The 26,494-nt window shown below is 36.2% G+C and overlaps 1 protein-coding gene across 7 annotated transcripts in view; it reads left to right on the forward strand.

Annotated features, from left to right (window-relative positions):
- FRYL (FRY like transcription coactivator) overlaps positions 1 to 26,494 on the forward strand; it is a 244,767-nt gene that overhangs the window by 160,310 nt on the left and 57,963 nt on the right. For all 7 annotated transcript variants that reach the window (XM_029235869.1, XM_029235868.1, XM_029235870.1 and 4 more), the window contains 16 exons: positions 867 to 1,052; positions 1,315 to 1,401; positions 2,863 to 3,131; positions 6,000 to 6,195; positions 6,863 to 6,987; positions 8,614 to 8,671; positions 11,005 to 11,096; positions 13,364 to 13,536; positions 15,061 to 15,221; positions 15,771 to 15,881; positions 16,705 to 16,859; positions 17,172 to 17,271; positions 18,371 to 18,539; positions 21,637 to 21,896; positions 22,274 to 22,414; positions 25,411 to 25,579. In XM_029235869.1, the coding sequence (XP_029091702.1) occupies positions 867 to 1,052; positions 1,315 to 1,401; positions 2,863 to 3,131; positions 6,000 to 6,195; positions 6,863 to 6,987; positions 8,614 to 8,671; positions 11,005 to 11,096; positions 13,364 to 13,536; positions 15,061 to 15,221; positions 15,771 to 15,881; positions 16,705 to 16,859; positions 17,172 to 17,271; positions 18,371 to 18,539; positions 21,637 to 21,896; positions 22,274 to 22,414; positions 25,411 to 25,579 (2,452 nt within the window). The remainder of the gene's footprint in view (positions 1 to 866; positions 1,053 to 1,314; positions 1,402 to 2,862; positions 3,132 to 5,999; positions 6,196 to 6,862; positions 6,988 to 8,613; positions 8,672 to 11,004; positions 11,097 to 13,363; positions 13,537 to 15,060; positions 15,222 to 15,770; positions 15,882 to 16,704; positions 16,860 to 17,171; positions 17,272 to 18,370; positions 18,540 to 21,636; positions 21,897 to 22,273; positions 22,415 to 25,410; positions 25,580 to 26,494) is intronic.

Below are 26,494 nucleotides of genomic sequence, written 5' to 3' on the forward strand. Positions count from 1 at the left end.
TGGCATGTGGGCTCAGTAGTTGTGGCTCGCAGGCTCTAGAGCGCAGGCTCAGTAGTTGTGGCGAATGGGCTTTGTTGCTCTGTGGCATGTGAGATCTTCCTGGACCAGGGCTCAAACCTGTGTCCCCTGCATTGGCAGATGGATTCTTAATCACTGAGCCACCAGGGAAGTCCCGGTAATAATTATTTTTAAATGAACGTAGAAATTAGAGGCAATTCTAGCTCACATTTAGGTTGTTTCCAATATATTTAAAGCTGATATAATAAAAAATTTTGGTAGCCTTTCAGCTGAGTTATTTGATTGTTTTGTCAAAGGCACCAGTCCCCATTTCACATTACAGTATGTGTGCTTCTTAACCATAAAAGTTGCTCAAATTATTGATTTGTGATAATGTGTTAAGTCATAGAATCTTGGAATATTAGAGCTAGATCATCTAAGCCAACCCAGCTTCTCAACCTTTAAAGAGCCTACAAATCACAGGGGCCTGAGAATCTCTCTTTTTAACGAGCTCCTAGGTGATGCCACGTTGCTGGTCCACACTTTGAGTACAAAGGATACCATCCAGTCCCCTCATTTTCCATATAGAAATGTTAGGCCAGTAGTGACTTTAAGTGTCAGCTCTAAGGCATTTACAAAGTAGCCAGAGAGTGATAGAACTTAGGTACAGAATTCCTGTTTAGACTGCCAATTAAATGCTTTTTTCACTATGTGACTATGACATTTTTATAAATTAAATGTTATTTAAATTTCTTGAGCTGAGACAGACCTATAGCCATCATTTTTATGATTTGCTTTACTCTTTAGTAATTGTTTTACTAGAATGTCTATACATACATATATTTTTTAACTTCTGTTTATTTTTCAAGCATGGTATGGTTAATGGAGCTTCTCATCCCCCTCCTCTGGAAAGGAGCCCGTGTTCCAATGTATTCCATGTGGTTGAAGGGTTTGCACTTGTCACTCTCTGTAGCAGTCGACCTGCCACTAGGAGATTAGCTGTCAGTGTCCTTAGAGAAATACGGGCTTTATTTGCACTTTTGGAAATACCTAAGGTAAGATTTAGACATCTCATCCAGCTACCTAATGAAAGTACTTAAAAACTCCTTTTGTCCATCCTTATTCCATTTCTGTTTTTACCGACAGGGATAATTTACTTTATAACAAGATCCTTTTGACAGGGTCTAAGCTCACCCACCTGCCCTCGATTCCATTTGTAACAAATAGGGCTAAAGTGAGTTTTGATGTTTACCTAGGTTTGACGGCTTTTCTGAAACATTCCTAAACTTTTTTAGACATGTGATGTCTTTTTTATAGGGTGATGACGAATTAGCCATAGATGTGATGGACAGGCTGAGCCCATCCATTCTTGAGAGCTTCATCCATCTCACTGGGGCCGATCAGGTAACTTTAATGATTTTGTGCTATTCAATCGTGTGTTGGAACTTAAGACATACGTATATACATGAGTTTCTTTTACAGGTGTCATGCATTAGAAAGTATTTTTGAAAATGGTAAAGGGCTTTAAAAATTAAAAATACTTCTAAAAAAGTGGCATACACACACACAAAGTGGCACTAGTTTATGCTATGGTCAGTACTCTTCCCACAGAAATAAAAATATTTCATCTTTGTAAAATTCCAACCATTCCAATCTAAAAAATTCCTCTTAAATCTGAAGCTGCTGTCGACTACTGTTTGCTATTTATTACGGTATATGATACTCTTGACCTATATATGCTGGTTAAAAGGCTATGGAGAAAATTTTTGTTGAAATTCGAAGCAAAAAATTGCGCTCTACACCTTCAGTAACTGTATTTGTTTGCTTTGCCACGTAAATTTAAGTGCATAGAGTAAATATATAGTATTTTATGCCTGAGTCATATGTAATTTGACTCATTAAGATGAAGAAAAACACTTTGTCAACACATACATAAGAAAGCCGATGCCAACTTTCTTAGTTTGGCTTGGGGGAAGAAAAGGTCATATATCAAGATTTCAAAACTGATGTACTACTTGAAATTATTTTCTTCCCGTTTTGGAATACCTGGACAAGAGGTTTCTGTGCTTTCCACATAACACTTGGCTCTCATACCTCACGAGTTATATGTAACCAAGGGAGATATTAATAAATTTTGTAAACCTAAGAGATGGTTATAAGTCTGTACAATTTAAAGCATTCTGTTTTAGATTATTAACCATGAATTGAGAAATGGATGGCTGTCTCTAGTGCCTAAAACAGTGCCTGACTCGGAGCAGGTACTTCATGAATATCTGTTGAATGATCGAGTGAATTGGGCCTCTGTTCAGTTTAAGACTCCGGTTTTTGTTGTTGTTTTGTTGTCATTGTTGTTGTTTGAATCATAAGTAATTTGCTCTTAAGGTAAGTCTTTATCTCTTCAGTATAAGAGCTTTGAATATTATTGAGCAAATATTTGAGAATATGTACCTCTGGAGAGGAGCCCATTTCCCCGTCTGTTCCACTTATGCATATATAGGGCACATCAGCATGAAAGTTAATGGTTCATTTTTGAGTTCTCTAGCAGCTTCAGTATGCCCGTGAAAGCTGCATATTCATACATGAATTACATAAGTAGTGGTTCTTAAACTTTTTGGTTTATGGATCTTTTTTGAGACTAACACAAACTATGGAATCTCTCTCCAGAAAATTGCATGTACACATGTGCACAAAACAGCTTATATGCAGTTTCAGGAATTCTCTGCTCATATTACCCCTGTTTAAGAACCTCTGTTCTAGAAACTAACAATAGGCCACTTATAGTTAAAAGCAATTTATATGGCAAAACTTTGAAAGTTGTTGAAATATACAATAATCAATTGGTTTTGTTTTTTTTTCTCTGCATAGACTACTTTGCTGTATTGCCCTAGCTCAGTAGATTTACAGACATTAGCAGAATGGAACTCTTCTCCTATTAGCCACCAGTTTGATGTGATTAGTCCATCGCACATATGGATATTTGCACATGTGACCCAAGGCCAAGATCCATGGATTATAAGTCTCTCCAGTTTTTTAAAGCAAGAAAACCTTCCAAAACACTGCCCTACAGCTGTGAGCTATGCTTGGATGTTTGCATACACAAGACTTCAGTTGTTATCCCCACAAGTTGATATAAAGTAAGTTGTTTTTCTAGTGCAAGTTTTAAAATGTATAGACTGTCAGCCTTCATAAGGTATGCATTTGAAAAGTTCTACAAATTGGAAATCCCATAAATAACATGCCATAACATACTGGTATGTGAAGAAGGGAGATGAAAGTTGTAAAGGATCCAGTCTCATCATCCTTTCATTCTTTTCGTATAATTTGGTCTCACCAATTTGTAATCGTTCATTTACTTAATAACACACTGCTTGGTATGTAGTTTGTGTCCGGTGAATGAAAGAATTAATGAGGAAATCCTCCGAAGATGAACATGGTTGCGAGTATAGATAAGTTTGTAGATAAAGGGTGAGAAGTGAAGGGAAACCGAGTTCAGTGACCTTACTTTTCCTGACAACACTGTAAGGAAGGCCGTCCACTGTTAGGGATTCGCGATAATGACATTGGTTTTAGTTCTGAGGATAATGGTAAAGAGTTGGAGTAACTGGTGTTGTGATGGAGAGTTGACCAAGGCTTTATAACTGCAGGTTAGTCTTGCTCTTAAATTTTAAAGAGAATTTATTTGAGTTTGGGTTCCTGATTTCACCTTATCCAATATGCCATTGATCAGATTGCACGGCATGAGTCCTCCTGTCATATAACTTGACCATATAAACCCAACACCTGGATAAACTTAACACCTTCAGCTCATATTAAAGCCTGCACAGGGCTTCCCTGGTGGCGCAGTGGTTGAGAGTCCGCCTGCCGGTGCAGGGGACACAGGTTCGTGCCCCGGTCTGGGAAGATCCCACATACCGCGGAGCGGCTGGGCCCGTGAGTCATGGCAGCTGAGCCTGCGCGTCCGGAGCCTGTGCTCCGCAACGGGAGAGGCCACAACAGTGAGAGGCCCCGCGTACCGCAAAAAAAAAAAAAAAAAAAGCCTGCACAAACCTGGCTCCTCCAGTCTGTACTTTCTCCCTTACTTTCTATCAGTGCTATCCATGTACTTTATGTTGGAGCCAAAATAAACCTCTCAGAGTTCACTGAATGTGGTCTGCAGTGTCTATTCCGTGAGTTTTTGTTCACATGAACCTAGAATGCCTTTTGTTTTCTTTATGCCCTGCCCATATCTGACGCATCGCAAATTCCACCTTATTTTTAAAGCCTTCTCTTATATCTCCAACCCAGAGTAATTATTTCTTCTTTTGCATTTGTGTGTATCTATATATACATATATATATAAAAACATATATATACACACACACATATATTTTTTGTTTTTGTTTTTACTGTTTATATATATATATATACACATACATGTTAATTATATATCTATGTAGATTCTCAGGTATTGTGTATTGGATGCTGGTTTTTTAAAGAAGATTGACACATGCCACCTTGTGTAATAACATTTATGAACTTATTTAGTGTCCTTTAATTACCATATTTTAAATTATAAGCGCCTCTCCTACCACCATTCCCTGTATCCCCTTTCTGCTCTATTTTTCTTCATCAAACTTAGTGCCATCTGACATTGTTTTATTTCTCTATTATATATCTCCCCTAGCACACATGATGGCAGTGATTTTCATTTTTTTTTAGCAGGTTTTTGTTTTTGTTTTTTTTTTCACTGCTGTCACAGTGCTCAGAACATTTTTAAGATACTGAGAAACGACGAAGCAGTGAAACGATACGCATTATTTATCAATAGATTATAAATCTATTGAAGGTGAGGAATAAAACTTAGTATTTTCCCTGTCTTTGTTTTGCTCTCAGTCCTTAATCCCAACAGAATTTTTGGTATTTGGAAAGATTTATGGAATTGTTCCAGAATATCTTATTGGTCTAATCTCTCAAAACAGAAATTTGATAGAAGCCTTAAAAATGTAGATATTCTAGGGGAGGGGGAAGGGTAAGCTGGGACAAAGTGAGAGAGTGGCATGGACATATATACACTACCAAATGTAAAACCGATAGCTCGTGGGAAGCAGCTGCATAGCACAGGGAGATCAGCTCGGTGCTTTGTGACCACCTGGAGGGGTGGGATAAGGAGGGTGGGAGGGAGGGAGATGCAAGAGGGAAGAGATATGGGGATATAAGTATACGTATAACTGATTCACTTTGTTATAAAGCAGAAACTAACATACCATTGTAAAGCAGTTATACTCCAATAAAGATGTTAAAAAGAAATGTAGATATTCTTTGACTCTGCAATTCCATTTTCAGGAATTTACTCAAGAAAATAATAAAACATTTATTATAATTAAGCATATCTCCAAATGTATAGTGTTGTGTATAATAGGGAAAAATTACTATTAGCTAAAATATCTGACAGTGAAAGTGTGGCTGTATCAATCATGATAATCTCTATGATATATGGGTCATCAAAAATGATGTCATGGAAGTATATTAATTTACATGGAAGATGTTTAAATATATATGTTAAGTATAAAAAAGCATGTACAAAACAAATGAAACAATATTCAATTTTTATTAAATGAAATAGATGTATTTATGCCTTTATTTTAATGTATATGAGTTGAAGATATGTAGAAGACTTACAGTGCTTATTTTGGCATAGGATTAAAGGTGATTTTCATTTTGTTTTCACTTTTTTTCCCTACGTGGAGCATGTATAACAAGTTATAAAATGTGACCTGATAAAATACTAGCTGTACTCACAGAAATAATAGATTAGGTTAAAATGATCCTATAATGTGTTTTGTTTTTCAGTCTAATATTTTATTCATTATATCTTATTCCACCAAGATTCAGTGGTAGTAATAAAAACTGTATGCTAACCATCTCCCCTAAATTGATAGAAATTTAGCTTTAGTTTAAAAAAAAAAAACTTTTCAAAACATGTATTATTTATGTCTTCCTGTTTTTCTTCTTCTTTTTTTCAGTAGCCCCATCAATGCTAAGAAAGTAAATACTACCACGAGCAGTGACTCATACATGGGCCTGTGGAGAAACTACCTGCTTCTTTGCTGCAGTGCGGCGACTTCCACGGCATCTTCAACATCTGCGGGTTCCGTGAGGTGCTCTCCTCCTGAGACGCTGGCGTCCACCCCTGATAGTGGCTACAGCATTGATTCTAAAGTAAGTTTTCTGCACCTGCCACTGAATCCAAATGGAAGCATAAAAATAATGTTTTAAACTTTCTTTTTCAGGACAATAAAATAACTTGGTTGAAAAGTGCATTAGTTACTTGGACTAATACTGAAAATAGTTCAAGAAATCCTATTACTATTTTTATGGGTTCTTAGTTGGAATCAATAATGCGTAAAGTTTTTCTTTTAGAATTTCCCTGGATTGTGTAGGGGTACAAATAACTTGATAAGAATAGTGACATAGTCTTCATGATATGACACAAAATATTATCAGGTAGTTGGAGGAAATTGACAAAACTTAACACCTGGGTGTCTAACTTTAACACTGATGACTCTTCTAGAAGTAATTTTTTTACTCATTTTTACAGATCGAGAGAAATAGGCTGATGGATAAACAGCCCATTATATGATGATGAGTGTCTGTAAGGAATTAAGAGACCTGCAAACCCCACTTCCATTAACGAACTTGTAGCGAGCCACTGGATAAATCATTTAACTTTTTTAGATTATGTACACCACAAGTGAATTTTGAAACGACTTTCATTCTAAAATGTCACCTATCCATTGTCCTTGACCAAATACTGTTGAAATGTCAAATTATTTAGTTGGATGTACTATCATTAGTGGCTGCGATAAATATAATATTTTTTTTCCAGATTATTGGCATCCCATCCCCTTCATCTTTGTTTAAGCACATAGTTCCAATGATGCGCTCTGAGAGCATGGAAATCACAGAATCCCTTGTTCTAGGTCTTGGCAGGACCAACCCAGGAGCTTTTAGGTAATTATCTTTGCATGTTTTCTCTACGCCCTAAAATAGCAAATGTGGCTCCTTGGAGAGAAGGTGAGGTAGAGTACTTATTATCAGGATAGTTGCATATCAGTCCTGACTTTTACCAGCTAATTAGCCATTTAACATTTAACAGGTTATTTACTTTATCTGAGCCTTTATTTCCTCATTTTGATTGAGTAAATAACACCATATTTTCTTCAAAGAATGATTATGGGAATCAAATATATATTATACATAAATACGTTCTAGAAATTATAAAATGCCGTGTAAAGTCGTAATATTTTCCTACCTGGTTTATTTACACAGTGATTCTGTTAGTTTATAATCTTGATCTGTTGCTTAAAACTGTAGTTTTTTTCCCCTTCTTGTTCAAGAGAATGACTATTCTTAAAAGAAGTATTTATGTACATATTTTATATTATTCTTGGTGTTTTTGATAGTCATAAAGCAAATTCTTCATTTTTGCCTGAGTTTCTGCTTTGTTATTGCCTGATGGATCCTGACTTTATTCTTTTGAGGTTGTCCTCCATTGATATGGGGTGATGTTTGAATGTTTTGTCTCCAAGATAACATGTACAACAGAGAATAGCTTAATAAATTGTAATATGTCTGTAGGTGTGGGATAGCATTCATTATAAATGAAGTGTTGGAAGATAATTTTATGACAAGTAAACACACGATCGTGCTAATAGAAAAAGTGAGATACAAAAATGATCTCAATTTCTTAAAAAACAAATCCCCATAAATAGAAACAATTCTGAGGCAGATACTTTAAATGTCTGCAGCAGCTTCTATACATGATGAAATCGTGGATGGATTTTATTTTCTTCTTATTTTTTTGTACTTTCCCAATTTTCTACAACGAGTACATTTGCAATTTAAAATCAGAATATAAGCAAAACAACAAAAAGATTATTTTCATGAAGTTCATACCCTTTGACCCATTAATCTCCTTTGTAAGGATTAATCCTATGGAGATAATCAGAAATGAAAACAAAGATTAATGTACAAAGATGTTCACTGGACAGTATTTATTTAAAAAGTTAGATGAAATAGTAATAACTGAAAATGGTTAGGAAAATTATCAGTACTAGAGCATTATGAATTAATTAATGGCATGTGAAAGTGGTTATTGCTAGTGTTAATTAAAGAAAAAGGGATACTATTTTATATATGTTGGAGTTTCAACTATGTAAAATGTATGTGGGTTGAAAATGATTGAACAGATTGTATTTATCTCTACAAATTAGAATAGGTGGCCTATACCATTTTTTCTGTTTTCCAAAAGTTCTACAGAGTGCATGTTATTTCACAATCAAAACAAAACAAAACAGGGAATTCCCTGGGGGTCCAGTGGTTAGGACTCCACGCTTTCACTGCTTAGGGCCTGGGTTTGATCCCGGATCGGGGAGCTAAGATCCCACAAGTTGCGCGGTGTGGCCAAAACCAAACCAAAACAAACAAACAAAAATACAATAAAAATTGTGTTTAAAACAGTAGGATTAGGGTTAGCACTTGTTAGTTTACATCATTATATTAATATTTACATATTTTTACATGTCAGATTATATATTTAGCTATTAATTAAATGAATGTATATCATTTTTCTTCTAGGGAACTAATAGAGGAATTACATCCCATAATTAAAGAAGCACTTGAACGAAGGCCAGAGGTAAGCTGTGTAGTTTTCTAGCATTAAATATTTATTTGGCAAACGCTTAAAATTGGCTTCTCTATTCTATACAATATAACAAAAGTTAGAAGTTCAGAAGTAAATAAGTAAATAAGTCTAGTGCAGTTTTCAACATTTTAAAAATGTGTAGAACTCTTCCCCCCCCCCCCCCCACAGGAGGTCCTACTCAGAAACCCATTCTGTAATACAGATATATAATTGCTCTACCTGAAGTTAGGATGGTCAGAGTCTGGATTGGAGCCCGCTAACCTTCTCTGTAAACGACCAGATAGTATTTCCATCTTTGCAGGCCATCCTGTCTCTGTTGCAGCTACTCAGTTTTGCTGCCTAGACAACTAAACAAGTGGGTGTTGCTCTGTAGTCCAATAAAACCCTGTTTATAGTTACTGGCAGCAGTGGGTCAGATCTGGCCTGAGGGCTGTGTTTTGCCAAGCCCAGGTCTAGATCCCCAAATCTACACATCAGGTTCAGAGCAACTTTCAGAAGCCACATGTCTTTTGGGACAGATGATATGTAATCCATAATTATAACAATTATTCTGCACTCAAATAAAGTCATAGATAAAGGGTTACATGAGCTACAGAGAAGAAAGCCCCTGATTCTGCCTGTGGTGTAAGAGAATGCTTTATAGGTGAAGCATGACATTTGAGGTGAATTTTTGAAGCATAGTTCCCAGTGGACAAGCAAGGGAAAGACATTCTAGGTAGAGGAACGGCATTTGCAAACTTTATTTAAAAATTTTGGACATTGCAGATTTTTCTTTGTAATTATGTCATGGGGAAAGTGACTGAATGTTAGGCTGGAAAGCAAAAAAGGAACTATCTTATGAAAGGCTCTTGGTTTCAGCTTTATCCAGTAGACCAGTGGCAGTGCCCCATATGGCAGTGGAATCTGAGAATTCGCTGGGAGAGCTTGCTAAAAATTATAGATTCCTGGGCCTATTCAATGAGAATCCCTGGAACAGAACTCAGAAATCTATTTTTTACAGCACCTTATATGAATCTGATGTAGAACATTGAATGAGAGTCACTGCTATTAATGTTGGAGATCCTCTGAGGAATTTTAGCAGGAGAGGGAGATGGTGACAATAGCTACTTTTTATAGGGACCTTAAAACAGCATCTGTAATTCTTTATTCCTCGTTTGTAATTCAGCCCTATGGAGTAGTGATAGTATCTCCATTTTGTAATTGATTAATTTTTGTTTCAGATTGATCGTGTTGGTGACAGTGCAAAATGATTTATTAGAGCGAAGTGGAATTGGAAATAAAATTAAGTAGCAATATTTGTACTTACAAATTTCAGGGTAAAAAGTCATCTTAGCAGGTGAATAGATGTGCACAGTGATGTGCCTTGAATGTATGATATATTTTGAGAGCATTAGATTCACAATCTTTCTATGGACACAAAGTGAAAACAGGTTGACTAAAACTTTGCAAAAACCCTCAAAGATGGTTAAAAAACCATTTCATTCAATATGAATTGCAGCAAACTTCATAAGAGCTAAAAGAAACAGTAAATTTAATGAATTGGTTATCCACAAATTGGCCTGCTTTTGGAAGGCAGAAAACTGGATTGTGGACATGAAAGTGAATGACTAATTTTTAATTGCTCTGTATTATGAAAATTATATCATAAATGACATAACGAGCTATAGGAGAAAGTGCTATAGGAGATGAATTATATCTTACCATTATATGAGTTTCTGTTAGAAGCAGAATCAAGTTAAGATGTTACAGCTATTACCCTAGGCGTTAGTACTTTGGCCCTAGTAAGACAAACATATTAATTCGTGCCATGATGATCAAAGAAATTTGTTTTTGTTTGTATTTTTGTGTGTCAGAATTAATTGTTAAGTGAAAAACCATGGCATGAGGAAAATCTGTGGGGTTTCTCAGTCCCCTGTGTGATATTTTCCCTGCCCTTCTGTCATATTATTTGGGAGTATCTTAGGAATTCTTTACCATCCAAAGGGAACAGTTTACTAACTGTTTCAGTTCCTCTAAAGTTGTCAGATTAGCAAATCTGACCTAAAAGTAACTATAAAGTGTAGACTTTTATTTTCTCCCCTCATAAGTGTTACTCCTGTGTAAAATGTCATTTGATTTTATTTGGCTCGTTAATTTCAAACTATCCACACATACCTTTTTGATGCAATAGCCACCACAGTGCCCCAAATCTACCTTGCACAAGCAAAATAATGAGCCCCCAAGCTCTAAGACATTCACACTATTCTTTCCAAGTTACACCAGCAACTTTTCTGTCAACTTCCTTGAAGGATTTTTAATTAACATCTTTGTTATCTTTGGAATAGAACATGAAACGACGCAGGCGTCGAGATATTTTACGAGTACAACTGGTACGAATATTTGAACTGCTGGCAGATGCCGGTGTCATTAGTCACAGGTCAGTATTGGATTTTGATTTTTAAAACTTTTTTAAAACTAGGGACCGTAATGTTTTTTCTCTGAGGAAATACAGAAAAGCACCTTTGCAACAACAAAAAATCTGTACCACTATAAACATTATTTACCAAAGATGCATCTGGTACGTTAACCCATGGCTAAAAAATGTATTGAAGTTCTACCACTGGTACATACTGCTTCAGGCAAAAATTGGGTGTAATGTTCTTATGATTTTAATATTTTGGAGGATCTAGTAATCTAGGCAAGTGGACAGTAGCCTTTTTTTTTTTTTTTTCTTTCTTTTGGTGTCCGATCTAACTACGTCTTACCTTGTTCTTAAGATCTATTTCTTCTGGAGTTGTAAAAATCATATGTTTAAAGCCTAAACATTTTAAGGTTTGCAAATTTATTTCAATCAACTATTAATCTATTGTGCTGAGAAAAATTATGAAATCCAAAACCATAATTCTTGTTTCCACCCTTTACAAATAAAAAACATAAAACCTGAGCTTATTGTTGACACTAAGACCATCCCCTCGAGGAAAATTCCATCAGCTTTATGTTGAGAAATAACTATTTCCTTAGGAAGGTAAATAGTGTTGCCTGACCATTGAAGGAGGGAAGAAAAAGGAATCTGACCATTTCCAAAAAGGATAACTGAAAAAAGATCCTGAAGAAAAAAGTAGTAATAATCAAACAAGTGTTGTATTTATTGTTACTTTACCATTTGTCCTGATCATTTTTTCTCAGTGTGCCTAACACCTTTCATATTTAGCATCGAATGCTTTTGACAAGTGCTTTCAAAATATAGCTTTAATCAAAGAGAATTTAAACCATTGATTTACTATGATAGTAAATGAAAAACAAATGAAAATAAGAAAAGAGAAACATCACTTTTTTTTTTGTCCTCCACAAAAATAAAACAGTGGAAGTTAGCCAAAGTGAATTTGACACTGAACTTGATTCAAAAAATTAACCTAATACACATCTGCATCCTTTTTTCCTTGATTGCTTTTAATGTAATGTTAGTAACACAGTTGCATGTTTTGTTTTTGGATTTGTCTTTTTTTTTTCCCCCAAGAGAAATCAATATAAAGTTACCCGTTATGGACTATTATGGACTTTTTATTTTTTTGCTTAAGGAAAAAAAGATGAATTCTGAATGGCAAGACAGCAGGGATCTTTAATTTGTTCACCCAATCGATCCTATGTGCCTGATTCATAGTAGGTACTCAGAGTTTATTCTGGGCCAGGTTATAGTCTACTAAATTGGTTTCCCAGCCACTAAGAAGTCATGACCCAGAGTTTAAAAAACATTCGTTTAAGGAATAAAGGAAAAAATTTCTGAGTGAATATATTCAACATATTTTTATTGTTGTAGACTGATATGTTTAATATGCTCTAGTACCATTGTTGCTTCTTTCTCTTATTTTCATGGCTGTAGGATATTTATAAAAAACTATTCGCAGCTATGAAAAGCATATTTAAAGTCATACATTTTAGAGGTATTTTTCAATTATAACAAGGAGAAGTTAAGCAAATTACTAAAATGCTCTGAAGTAGCTACTGGTCACGTGCTGAATAACTGATGGAATAAGACTGGAATCCAGGACTTGTGACTCTAACCAAACGATCCCCTTGCAGTCAGTAGGCTTCAGGCCCAGGACCTTGGCCTCAAAGAGAATCTTACTGTAGAGATTCTTGGGGCAACTCCCAAAGTCTAAAGAGAAGATTTGAAAACCAGCTCTCTTACTTGAATTCTCTTAAATTTTTGTATCCCCAGTAATACCTATGCTAGAATCTTGCTGAGAATAAGTACCTAATGGATATTTGATTGATTATGCTAAAGGTATAATATGAATATGCGGGGCAACTATGCAAACATATAGAATTAGTCTTTCCTCTCTCCACCTTCTAAACCGATCCTCCCTAACCCATGTGTCTGCTTATTTCTTTATTTTAAAAAGCAGTATATTTTGATGGAGAGAAAATAACATTTAGCACTCACAATAGGTGATTGAAGTTGGATATGGAATTGAATAATGTAAATTACATTTGCAGTTCCTTGATTATGAAGCACCATGTATTTTTATATTTCAGTAAGCCAAAATCTTGTTCATTCAATTTTTTTTATAAGTTGCACAGTGCTACGACTATGCAAATTTTAATATATATTATTCTTATTTTGATTATTAGGAATTTATTTTGACTTAAATTATAATTTAAAATCACATTTTCTTTACCATGTATTTCCTTTAATATTTTCAGTGCAAGCGGTGGCCTTGATAGTGAAACACATTTCCTCAACAACACTTTATTGGAATATGTAGATTTAACTAGACAACTCCTGGAAGCAGAAAATGAAAAAGACTCTGACACACTGAAGGATATACGATGCCATTTTAGTGCCTTAGTGGCGAATATCATTCAGAATGTTCCAGGTACGATTTTTTAGCTCCTCGAACTATTAATGAATATTAAGAGACCATCGTATTATTTTCTCCCCCTGAGGTTTTGTAATCTATGTTGACAAGCAACTTGTGAACATATGAAAAATATGTCAGGGTAACACGGATAGCAAGAATTTGTTTTACCTTTGAATTAGTATCAATGACTAGAAATCAGAAAGCAACCCAACATAGGTTTTCAACGACAGTCAAGACCACTAACAAAAATTTGAAGAAATCAGTAGAATAAACTCTTTGGACAAACTTGTTCCAGATACAGTGAGCGAAGAGCATAATGCTCCAAGTGGTATTTGAGAATAGAATTAACAAGATACATTTGACTAATGGGAGAAGGGTATAGGCACAGAAGTAGAGTGTAATAAGGATACAGTGTGACTCATGATTCCTTTAACAGATGTGTGCCTATTATTGAACACATACTACGTGCCAGGTACTGGTTGAGACAGCAGGAAGATTACTATATGCAATTGCATTTTAAAAAGTCATAAATACCTTACAAGTGTAAAAATGTGGTTATAGCTTTTGATATAAAATGTAAATACAAATGTTTCTTTTTCTTTCTATGAAAGAATTAAAGTTACTTTGTTACCTTAAAAAGTATATGCAAATATTTGACTTTTAAAGAAAGATAATGGTTGTATTTTATAGGAGGGTCCTGTAAGCACTTCTTTAGATACATTAATTTCAAGTGCAGAAAACCTGTTTTGAACTTTAGGGGCAAATGATGCTATATAGAGGAAAAGAGCCTTTTTTTCCTCTAAATTTTCTGATCTGAATTCAGCTCACTGATGTAAAGATGTAATTTAGTCCATTACTCAACACTTGTCTGCAACTTCCACATTGGTTCATTACGGTACTATTGAGTTTCTTCAACAAGAACTGATGCAGAGACCTTGTAGAATAGATTTTTAAAGTGGAAAGAATCCTTGGAAATCATCTAAACCAGCAGCAAAGGGCAGCAGAATGGGTTTGGACTCCAGGCCTCACACTTTACTACAAGTAGATCAGCTCCCCTGTTGTCAGTTATGTATATCAAGATTCCATGTAATGATCCTTTTATAGCTGAAAAGAGCTTATATGGTCCAAAGCCCTCTCTTACCAATGAACCAAGATCCAGAAGTATGTTATGTTAATGTTTCGGCAAGGTTACCATGTAGCCAGCAACAGCCCAGGGAGAAGCCAGGGTCCCGACTCTCAGCTCTGTGCCAGCCTTTAGGCAGCATTGTGACTGCCGTGAAATTCTGCTTGCCAAGATGCCGTATTTCATATAACGCCGCATCTCACATAACACTGCACTACATGATGACATGCACTGCAACTTTGTTCCTGTTATTTGCATATATATAAATAACTTCTGTTACTCTGGAGGTTGGCGGTAGGTTAAAATGAAAGCTTTTGCTTTCTTTTTTTATAATATATATTCAGTAACGAAGTTGACATGCGTATTAAGGAAAAAAGAAATGGAAATAATGTTTTCTACCTATTTTTTATTTACAGTACACCAGAGAAGAAGTATTTTTCCTCAACAGAGCCTTCGTCACAGTCTGTTTATGCTGTTCAGTCACTGGGCAGGTCCTTTTAGCATCATGTTTACGCCCTTGGACAGATACAGTGATAGAAATATGCAAATTAACAGACATCAGTACTGTGCACTAAAGGTATTTACCTAGAAATCTGATTTCTTTTTTCTTATGTTAAGAGTGGAGTTAAATTTTTTTGTCTCTCAGTGCCTGGTGTTATAAAACGGATAGGGATTTCTTCAGAGTACCTGAGAGGATATACATTTGCCTGCTGTATTCAAACATTTATACTGTAGGTTTATTTAAATGTACAAAATACAATGCAAAAAAGTTCCAGAATCTACCAAAATTGGGAGCCGTTCTCTTAAAGAACTGAGGATTGCCTCAAAGGAATAACTATTTTTTTCCTACTTAAGTACTTACTCTCGGTCTTTTTTTTTTTTTTTTCCTCTTCTCCTCAAATACTGTTCAAACTCCATGTCTTATCTGGTATCACGATATTTTCATACTACTCATAGTAAATTTCTTCATTTCAAAAGTTACTATTTTGCTTTTCTTTATAAAGAAAAAAATTAACGATATTGTGGCTACATAAGCATGAGTAAAATATCCTGCCTCTTCTCATTAAGCAACCAACATTTAACCTCTTAAATGTTTTAAATGTAATTCTAATATTATTGTTTGAAGGCTATGTCTGCTGTACTATGTTGTGGCCCTGTTGCAGATAATGTAGGACTTTCATCAGATGGATATTTGTACAAATGGTTGGATAACATTTTGGACTCTCTGGACAAAAAGGTACTTATGACAGTTCCCTTAAAATTCTACAGTCAATTGTCATTGCAGTATTTAGAGTCATTGTATGGCCCACTGAACATATCTTTTTAACATAAGCTAGGTTAGAATTACAGGCAAAAAAATATATTATGTAAAATTAAATAGGATACCATAAACTACAAGATTTGTAATTCTTATTTAGTACTCATTTGAATAATTTTAATTTCCCTTTTATATTATAGGATTAATACAGTAGTGTGTGTATATATATCACAATAGAGTTCTGAGTCAGTAAAAGAATATTAATTGTGGAATACGTTGAGCTCCATGGAAAAATACGTTGTTTGCTATGTTTAGTTGAATTTTTTTTGACCACTCTCCAATTAATCATTCTTTCTTGACTTCCTTACTCTCATTCTGTACACACACAGACTTCACAGTTTAAAATAGGACTTAACATTTTTTCCCCTCAGAATAATTTTTCTACTGGGTTATCAAAAACAAGAATAAAGCTTGATAAAAATAACTGGAGAGGTTAATAAATCACTTTCCTGAAAGCACTTAATCACTGTTCATATTCATCAACCACCTCTGGGGCTCTGCTGGAGAAGAGAATTGTACTTCTAAGAGTCTTATATAAAAAGCAGGAGACCGAGCATAATTTTTCCACGTTGGTTTTTCTGCTGGCTGAATAAAATGAGAAAGAGTTGAACAAAAGGAGGCTTGAGTTTCGTGATTCAATACAGTGAATATATGCACTATATTATTTTAATTAAAATATAGAGGAGTAGACGAATAATATATCCCTTTCTCTCTTCTGGGCAATTTTGTGACCTTTACTTAGGTTCATCAGTTGGGCTGTGAAGCAGTTACATTACTGCTGGAGCTGAACCCGGATCAGAGCAACCTGATGTACTGGGCTGTGGATCGCTGTTACACTGGTTCCAAGAGAGTGGCAGCTGGCTGCTTTAAAGCCATAGCTAATGTATTCCAGAACAGGTACTCTAGATACTACTGTCTTTCATATTTTATTTAGCTTTCCTTAAAAAAGAAAACCTGTCCTTTTGAACTCAGAAATAATAATGAACCAGTACTTTCTTTCCTTAAGTGCTAACAAAATTTAACCAAATACGGATAATGATCCCCATGCATCTGTTGTACCTAATTGCCTTAAAAACAAAAACAAAAACACGCAGTCATCTCATAGGCTTAGCAGCTGCATGCCTGTAGCCTTCCCTTTATATCGTGTTTATTAACTGGTGTGAAAGCCTCTAAACGTTATTTTACCTAACACGTACAATTTGTCCCTAGGGATTATCAGTGTGACACGGTGATGCTCCTCAATCTGATACTGTTTAAAGCCGCTGATTCTTCTCGAAGTATCTATGAAGTTGCTATGCAACTTTTACAGGTTTGTAAACAAACGTTAATTAAAATACATTTTTGCTCGGGATTTAATGAAGCATAATAATCTGTTCTTGCCTTGAAAGTATGCTAACATTCAGCTTTATTTTTAATAGTGGGGTATGGTGTTAATTCCTGATTACCGTTAGAAATAGAAGAGTAAAATAATATGGGTCATTTAAGTCTATAAATCATGCAAACTACTCAGAAGTGTCCTGTAGGGGATTATGTATGATACTCTTCCCCTTCCCGCAGCCCCCCTTCTGCTCACCTGTGTGTGCCTGTGTGTGTGTGTGTCTGTGTGTGTGTGTACTTATAAAAACTGAGTGGTTAAGGCCTATGTGTGCATTTAACTATTTCTGTTCATCAGATAAGAATAATGCGAATCAAATTTGTTTTTGAAAATCAAGTGAAAAGTAATTAGCTCTTTTATGATAACCTTTTATAATATTTCTTTACTAGACTGAGGAAAATAACCTAGAAAGTTAACTTATCAAGTGTGGATATATGATTATATCCATTGATAATGGGGTGTGGTTCTTCACTCTTAACCAAGGGTTAAGACTGGGATTCAAGGAGATGCACATTTTTCCAAAGGGTTTGAAGTGGTATTGAGGCTGGTAGGGACCATCTTAGGAATTATACCCTAATGTTTTTATTAATTAAGAAGAAAGTTGAGTAGTGTAGCTCTTTGTATAGTGTAATGTCAAAAGAACTTTTAGCTTACATTCCATATTTAATCTGTTATTAAACAAGATAGGTTTGAAGAATTTTTTTTCAAGTATACATGTTTTTATACAGTCATAGTTTTGAATTGGAAAAGTGGTAAATCTTCTTTAAGTAATTGTATATTAAGTTGCTGAAGTTATTTTCAAACTATGCTACTGGCATTCAACAAAGGGAATGTAAAGGCTTATAAAGAGTTACAGATCTTTTGCAAACATTTCTTGGACTTAGAAATTAGCACCTGAAAAACTTTACAACATATATAACTATATAACTTTTAAACTGGAATATTTCTTGGGAGAAGATTTTATATTTTTCATTATAGCTGTAATTTAGAGGACCCATAAAAGCTTAAATTAATGGAGTGTGCATTCTTGTAGATCCTGGAACCGAAGATGTTTCGCTATGCTCACAAATTGGAGGTTCAGAGAACAGATGGAGTACTCAGCCAGCTGTCTCCTCTGCCGCATCTGTATTCTGTTTCATATTATCAGTTGTCCGAAGAATTAGCAAGGGCATATCCTGAGCTAACTCTCGCCATATTCTCAGGTATGATCATTGAACTGGTTAATAGTTTTTCTTTAGCAACCATTTTGAGAAAAACTACTTTTAGGAAATTTAAATATATGAAATTTGAGGTTGAATCAAAACCAAACATGTCTTTATATAAGATAATTTTTTTTCTTTCATATGAACTCTTAACACTTATCTACCATGATATTGAGATTGCTTATTAAAAATCTCTGCAGGGATTCTAACTTTGGCCTCCATTCTCCACCTCAACCCAGCTTTAAAAAAAAAAAGGTAGAAGGGGGCTTCACAGGCAATTGAAAAGTATTTCTTTAGTAGACATAGAACTTCCTGAATCTTCTGGTATGCAGTTTATCTTGTGTATTGGTCTGTCTTTAATAATAAAAATAGACAGGGATAGAGATACAAGTTTCTTTCTATAAGTAAAAGCTCTAATCTTAGGGAAAGGTCCTGCACTGCCTTAAGCAAAGCTATTGCTAGGAACCCACATTGCATTCTGGTCCAGTTTCCTTTCCTTGTGGGCCAACAGATATTCTTGGCAGGAGTTTTGAAAACATCAGGGCTGTGTCAGGCAAGATGTCCTGTATATCTGGGCCTCCCAGGATTTAGATTTAAGATAATTTGGGGGTTCATCCAGCTTAACCTCTGGCCAGTGAGCACACTATTGCAGATGCCCCCATAGTACTTTATCCTTTGACTGAAAAGTTTTAATTATAATATTTACAAAAGACACTCAGCTAGTTTTTCTGCTCTTCATCTGCAACAAGATCTTGTTCTAATCCAAGTACTAGAAATGCACCAAAATTGGCGTGCAGGGAATAACAGGGTTCTTAAGTGGATCCTTTCCTTCATTTGGGCTCAAGGCATAGAAGCCTTGGCCTTCTTTGCACATCTTTCCACAGTACCTATTTTAGTGGTGGAGATAGTTTGATTCCCATCCCTAACTGACCTGCGTGGGGAAAAAACAACTTCAGTTCTCCTAACATTCAGTTTTTAAAGCAGCTCACGTGTTTGGTTTGCACTGATAAATGGCAGCAATCAAGCCCCTTCCTTTTTCCCAGCTCCCACAGTCCTGATAACCCTTTCAAGATGGACATGGATGGTCATCAACGCAAAGTAGTAACCACTGTCAACACTAATTTTGCTGCTGCTGGGCTTCTTCTGGAGGCTCCAGCACAGAAGACAGAGGAGTCCTCTGGGTCTCAGAGTTCATGAAATTGGTCAGGATGGCAGTGGGTGTTGCCGTGGCCCCGGCTGCTCTATGCACTTACAACCCCCTGGCCAGGATCTCTTCATTCAGCTACTTTCAGAGCTCCAGGTCTAATATTTCATACTCATGGCAATAACATTGACCCGTTAACAGAAGGGCTTCTTGTAAAAAGTTAGAATTGAGCATAAATCTGTGCAAGGGACTGGACTGAGCAGTTCACTGGTACTATGTTGAATTTGTACAATAACTCCATGATGCAACTGCTTTTGTTACCTTCTTACAGAATAATCAGTTGAGGATCAGAGGTTGACAGGTTGGCCCTAGGTCAACCTGTAGGTATGTGACAGAGCTGGGATTCAAACCCAGGTGTGTGTGATTCCAGAGCCAAGTTCCAAATCACTACGCTTCCATATTTATTCCTTCTGATGAGTAAATAGGTGTAAGACCTAGTGGGCAAAACGGGACTTGAGGAGAAAGAAGGTTTGTACTTAAAGTGATTTATGGAAATTAAATAGCAAATAAAAACTCACAGGCTTTGGAATCAACCTTGTATTTGAATCCTCTGCCACTGGATCATTGACCTTGGGCAAGTTACTTGGACTGTCCACCACACAGGTTTGTCATGAGCATTAAATGAGATGAATGTTAAAGCAATAAGCACATCATAGGCGTCTCCCCTAGATAAAACTGAAATATGTGAGACTTTTCATGGGTCACTTTAAATTAATCCATGTATAAAGATTGTCTTTTATCTTATAATTACATTTATTTATTTATTTGGTAAAAAGCGTACATAGTAAAATTTACCATATTAATCATTTTAACTGTACAGTTCAGTAGTGTTAAATATATTTACATTGTTATGAAACAGATCTCCAGAAATTTTTCATCCTGCAGAACTGAAACTTTATACCTAGTAAACAGTAACCACCCTTTTCCTGAACTTCCCCCAGCTCCTGGTAACCACCATTCTGCTTTCTGTTTCTATGAATTTGACTATGTTAGATACCTCATATAAGTAGAATCACACAGCATTTGTGGCTTTATGACTAGCTTATTTTACTTAGCATAATGTCCTCAAGCATTCATCCATATTGTACCACATAACAGGATTTCTTTCCTTTTTAAAGCTGCAGAGTATTCTATTATATGTATATACCACATTTTGTTTATCCATTTATCAATGGACATTTGGAGTGCTTCCACTTCTTGGCCACTGTAAATAGTGCTGCTATGAACGTGGTTGTGCAAGTATCTCTTCAAGACCCTGCTTGCAATTCTTTTGGATACATACTCAGAAATGGAATTACTAGCTCATATGATAGTTCTGTTTTTAATTTTTTGAGGAGCTCTTATGCTGTTTTCATAGCAGTTGCACCATTTTACAATCTCACCAATAGTGTGCAGACATTTGTTTTTCTTAACCACCAGAGATATTTTATACAAAAGCTAAGTGTGCGGGCTTCCCTGGCGGCGCAGTGGTTGAGAGTCCGCCTGCTGATGCAGGGGACATGGGTTCGTGCCCCAGTCCGGGAGGATCCCACGTGCTGCGGAGCGGCTGGGCCCGTGAGCCATGGCCGCTGAGCCTGCGAGTCTGGAGCCTGTGCTCCGCAACGGGAGAGGCCACAACAGTGAGAGGCCCGCGTACCGCAAAAAAAAAAAAAAAAAAAAAGCTAAGTGTGTGATATATGTTAGTGACTATCTTTTCTTTATGATGTCATCAATGGCAAATTCATTAAAAGGAGAAACAGTGCTCATAATTCTTAAATGCAATGAATAAAATCAGGCTTGCTGTTTTTTAAGAATTAAAAAGTTAAATTTAAAAATTAAATTTAAATTCATTATAAGTCAAAGGAAACCACAATTACATCAGTCGTTCCCTCTTTGACTTGTTCTTAATTACAGAGATAAGCCAGAGAATTCAGACAGCTCACCCTTCTGGGAGGCAAGTAATGCTGCACTACCTGTTACCGTGGATGAACAACATCGAGTTGGTGGATTTAAAACCGTTGCCCACAGCAAGGCGACATGATGAAGATGAAGATGATTCCTTAAAAGACCGAGAACTTATGGTGACTAGCCGGCGCTGGTTACGAGGAGAAGGCTGGGGATCCCCACAAGCCACTGCCATGGTTTTGAATAATCTGATGTACATGACCGCAAAGGTAACATGGTTTTTGTATTTGCAGTTGCTGGACAGAATTACCAAGTTAGGAGTAAACAGGTTAGAAATAGACAAAGAGATTAGATAATCCTGTCCTGTGGTAACCAAACAAGTATGTGTTATCAGTAAGTTCCTTTCTTTAAAAAACTTCTCATTAGATATAAAATATCTTCTTTTTGGTGGGGGGGGGAGCTAAAATCATATGTGCTTAATGATACTTGTGTTCAGATTTGTTGAAAGAAATGATTGTTCCTCTAAAGTGTGGAAAAGATTAAAGCTGTCTGTAAAAGCGTTATTTTCTATTATTTCATGACATGGCAAGTTTGATATTGAAAAGACAGCCGTTACTAAAGTGTGTGCTGTGTTTTCTGCCTCTAGTATGGTGATGAGCTGGCCTGGTCGGAGGTGGAGAATGTGTGGACCACACTCGCAGATGGCTGGCCAAAAAACCTGAAAATAATTTTGCACTTTTTGATCAGCATTTGTGGAGTGAATAGTGAACCAAGCCTCTTGCCTTACGTATGTGTTCAAGTTCATTTACTTTTTATTTATTTTTTTAATATATATATTTACCCAGTGTCTTGTGATGTCAGAGTCTGGGCAGCAGTAGACCAGCAGAGGCAAAGCAGGGGCCAAGATGAGGAAAATCAGGAAATAGCACATGGATTTATCCATTGATTCATTTAACAGATATCATCTGGCTTTACTACAGGCTAGGTGTTCTTCTAGGTTCTGATGGATGCTACAGATTTTATTCTTTGAACCTATACCTAACTTATTTAATGAATAAATCAGTAATAAAGTACAGTCATGGTAAGGGCTACAAAGGAAAATTGCAGAGTCCTGAGAGTGGATAACTTTGGAATCACCACTGTCTGGGAGGATTAGAGATGATACTGGAGAGAAAGTGATATGGAAGTGGAGAGATGTTAGTAGTTTTTCCTATCAGGAGCTGGCATTGGGATATTGGAGCAGGATGGGAAGTGAGAGCTCAGTGCCTATGGAATCGTGCCGTAAGGCTTCTAGAAGCAAGGAAAAACATAATAAGAGATAGACAGTGAAGAATATGTCTTTGCCTTCTAGAGGGAAAGCAATACTTAAATCTGCTCAGGTTAAGAGAACAGCGTGAAACTATCAAACATGAAGGTTAAACTGAATAAACACACATGCACGCAAACACACACGTGTATATGTAGATAATAGCTATCAGTGACATGGTAGCATCTCCTTAAAGTATGTCCACAGAAGACTAGCTCTGCAGAATGTTGCTCTGAAGGTTCTTATGGATCCTACTTTAAACGAACCAGTTAACTTGAATCCTGAAAGCACTGTTCTGAAGGCATGTCACAAGATTAACCTTCAGTGAGAAGCACTTAGAGAAAGGTGGGTGTTTGGTACCAAACAACACCATCACACATTACTTCTTGACCTCACGTCCTAATACTCTCCCTCAGGCCCCCTGCCCTTGAGCCACGCTGACACCGCTCGCTGTCCTGCTTTCACACCAGGCATCCCGCCCGGGGGCCTTGGTACTTACTTTCTTCTCTCTCCCAGACAGCCACATTGCTCACTGCTGCACCTCCTTCAGACGTTTCCTCAAATGTCAGTTCTCACTTGATACTTTTGCTGGTCATCTTGTCTAAAACTGCAAATGCCCTGCCCCCCACCCGTACGCTCTTCTTTTCCTTTCCCTGTTTCATTGATTTTCCTAGCACTTATCATCAAACTTGTTATATATTTTACCTCTTTGGCACATAACTTTTGCCTCAGTCAGTCCAGTGGATTGTCAGCTCCTTAAGAGCAGGAATTTTGGTCTGCTTAGTTCGTTGCCTTCTTGCCAGAGCCTGGACTAGTGCCTGACACATAGAATCTTCCCCTTAATCAGACGAATGAATGAGTGAGTCGGGGTTGGCACTAGAAACAGGCATGAAGCTATAATTCTAAGAAGCCAAGATGAAGTTCAGGGCATAGCCATTTGCCAGAAATTTTTAAAGAGCTACTTTTAATGACAGTAATAATAATTTCTTAATTGTCATTTCTTAAGCACTACTTAGAGGCCAGGCATGGTATAAGCACTTCATCTCCATTACTTAATTTCCAGAAGAAATCTATGGCCTTGCTAAGATTACTGCAGTTTTACAGGTGAATAAAATAAGGTAGAAAGAAGAGTAATTTCCTCAAAGCCGCACAGCCATTTAGCTCTGTCTTCATGGAGCTGGAATTCCAACCCAGAGCTGTTGGTGAAAACTCAGTGAAAGCTTCTTGGACAGGCAGTGAAGCTGGAGCGGGGATGGGGCTTGAAGACCTGACAGGATTAGAGTCAGGAGTGTCAACTCAGATGACCTGGGTCAGAGCAAAGGCACAGAGGAAGAAATGTACTTGACGTTTCCTGGGTCAGAGGAGACTGGACTTGGGAACAGAGAATTAGCAAATAGTTAGAACAGCTTGGAGAGCTCAAGAGCTGTGTGGAGGATGGTCAGCTATCATTAGGGAGCTGTTATCAGATTTTTGGTATGATGTGATAAAGCATGTTGTAAGATTTGTCTGGGGGTCATCTAATAAGACAGAGCTTCTCACATGTCTGTATGCACGTGAGTCGTCTGGGGATCTTGTTCTGGTTCTGAGTCTGGAGGTGAGGGTGAGGCCTGAGATTCTGTATTTCTAGCAAGCCCAGATGACGCTGCATCTTCTACGAGGACCTCATTTTGAGTAGTAAGGATTAAAGTAGAGACAAAAAAGAGAGATCACTTACTAACCGATCAGCCCATTTCAATAATACATATTACTAAAATATACCTATAAAGCATACTACTGAAAAGTTTTTTTCAATTATTTAACTCGTACTGTGTACTAGGGCTTTTTAAAGTGCTTTATAAATTTTAATTTACTTAATCCTAACAACCCTATGAAGTAGGTGACATTGTCCCCAATTGCAGAAGAGAAAACTGCGGGGAACTTTCCAGATCGCCTAGCTAGTAAAAGTTACATCTACACTCCCATCCAGACTGTGTCGTTGGAGTGCTAGTTTAGTTCTAGATTCTCACTCTTAGTCAACACTCTATACTGCTGGTTGAATATAGAGAACGGGGAAGGCAGAATAAATGATGAATCCTGGGTTTGAAGGCTGGCTGAATAAAAATATGAGGAAAATCTTAGGATGATATTAATGGAAAGTTTCCATTGAAAGAGAAACTGATTTAAAGAAAGGCAAGTTATCTTTTGCTTTTCTAAGAAAACCCCAGAAAGGTAAAGGAAGTAGATAACTTTATGGACACCGTTAAACAGTACATTTAGGTCATCCTAATTAGATATAATGTTGAGGGTTAGAGGGAGGATAGAGCAGTACTTATAAAGCTGATTAATGCCTGATTGCTAATCAGTGTCTATTCAAATTAAGATTGTGCTTATTCATCTACCGCTTAAAGCTGAACTTACTCTGATAAAATTTGTCTCAAGACAAGTTTGTGAGATAAAAATTGTGCTTTTTCTTATCCGAACAATTTCTTTTGTGACAGGTGAAGAAAGTTATTGTATATTTAGGTAGAGACAAAACAATGCAGTTGCTAGAAGAACTGGTGAGTGAACTACAGCTGACCGACCCTGTCAGTTCAGGCGTCACTCACATGGATAATCCCCCATATTACCGCATCACTTCCAGCTGTAAAATCCCTTCTGTCACCTCAGGTGAGAAGTCATTTAAAACTGACCACTTTGTATAAAAAGAGAAGCTTTCCATAATTGTTCATTTTAGCAAGCGTTTGCTTTAAATATCATCATAAAGAAAACAAGCAAACATGAATCATATATCTAATTAACCGGACAAAACTTTGTAAATCCTCATATGAGTAAAGAAGTTTGACAGCGTAAGGATTCGTAATGTGATAAAGGGAAACATACTTACGTACTTATTTAGAACTGGAATATACATTTATATATCTCTATACAACAAATGCTTTTTTAAAATGACTATAATTAGTATGTAAATATAGAAAATGCTCACTTATTGAAGATTACTGTGTAATTTCATATTATAACTATTTGGGCGTATATTATACATAGTATCCAATCACACGAGTGTATATACTTGTATGTATACCCATATACTTATAGTTATTGTAATATTTCAAGTTGAAGAAACTGCATTGCTGTGGGAATAACTTTCATTGAAAATATAATATCTGGGCTATTGTAGGTTAAATTTCTATGAATTTCTTTGCCATTCAGTTTATATTAAATGTTTTTGTGATGTTAATAACATTGTATAATTAGAAATCTCTCATACTATATAATTTATTTTTGTCATCTATTTTCATCTTTTTGTTACACTTTCCAAGAGTTTTCTAATAATGCTTCTGTTGAATTTTTCATATCTGCTAGAATGTTTTTAATTCCAAAGAGAGGTTTTTTTAATTAGAATTTTTTTAGGAGCGTTCTATTCATGTTTCATGGTTGGACTATCTTCTGTATATTTGATAAAATTTTCTACCAGTGAAAGTTCCTATTTTCTTTATATTGCTGTGTTTTTGTTTTGGTTTGTCTTAGTAAAAGCTTTCCTCAAAAGCCTACAAATTCTGGATCTGTCTTTTCATAAATAGTTCA

This window comes from Monodon monoceros, unplaced genomic scaffold, assembly GCF_005190385.1.
Source record: "Monodon monoceros isolate NGI ecotype Baffin Bay Population unplaced genomic scaffold, NGI_Narwhal_1 Super_Scaffold_20, whole genome shotgun sequence".
Lineage (NCBI taxonomy): Eukaryota > Metazoa > Chordata > Mammalia > Artiodactyla > Monodontidae > Monodon > Monodon monoceros.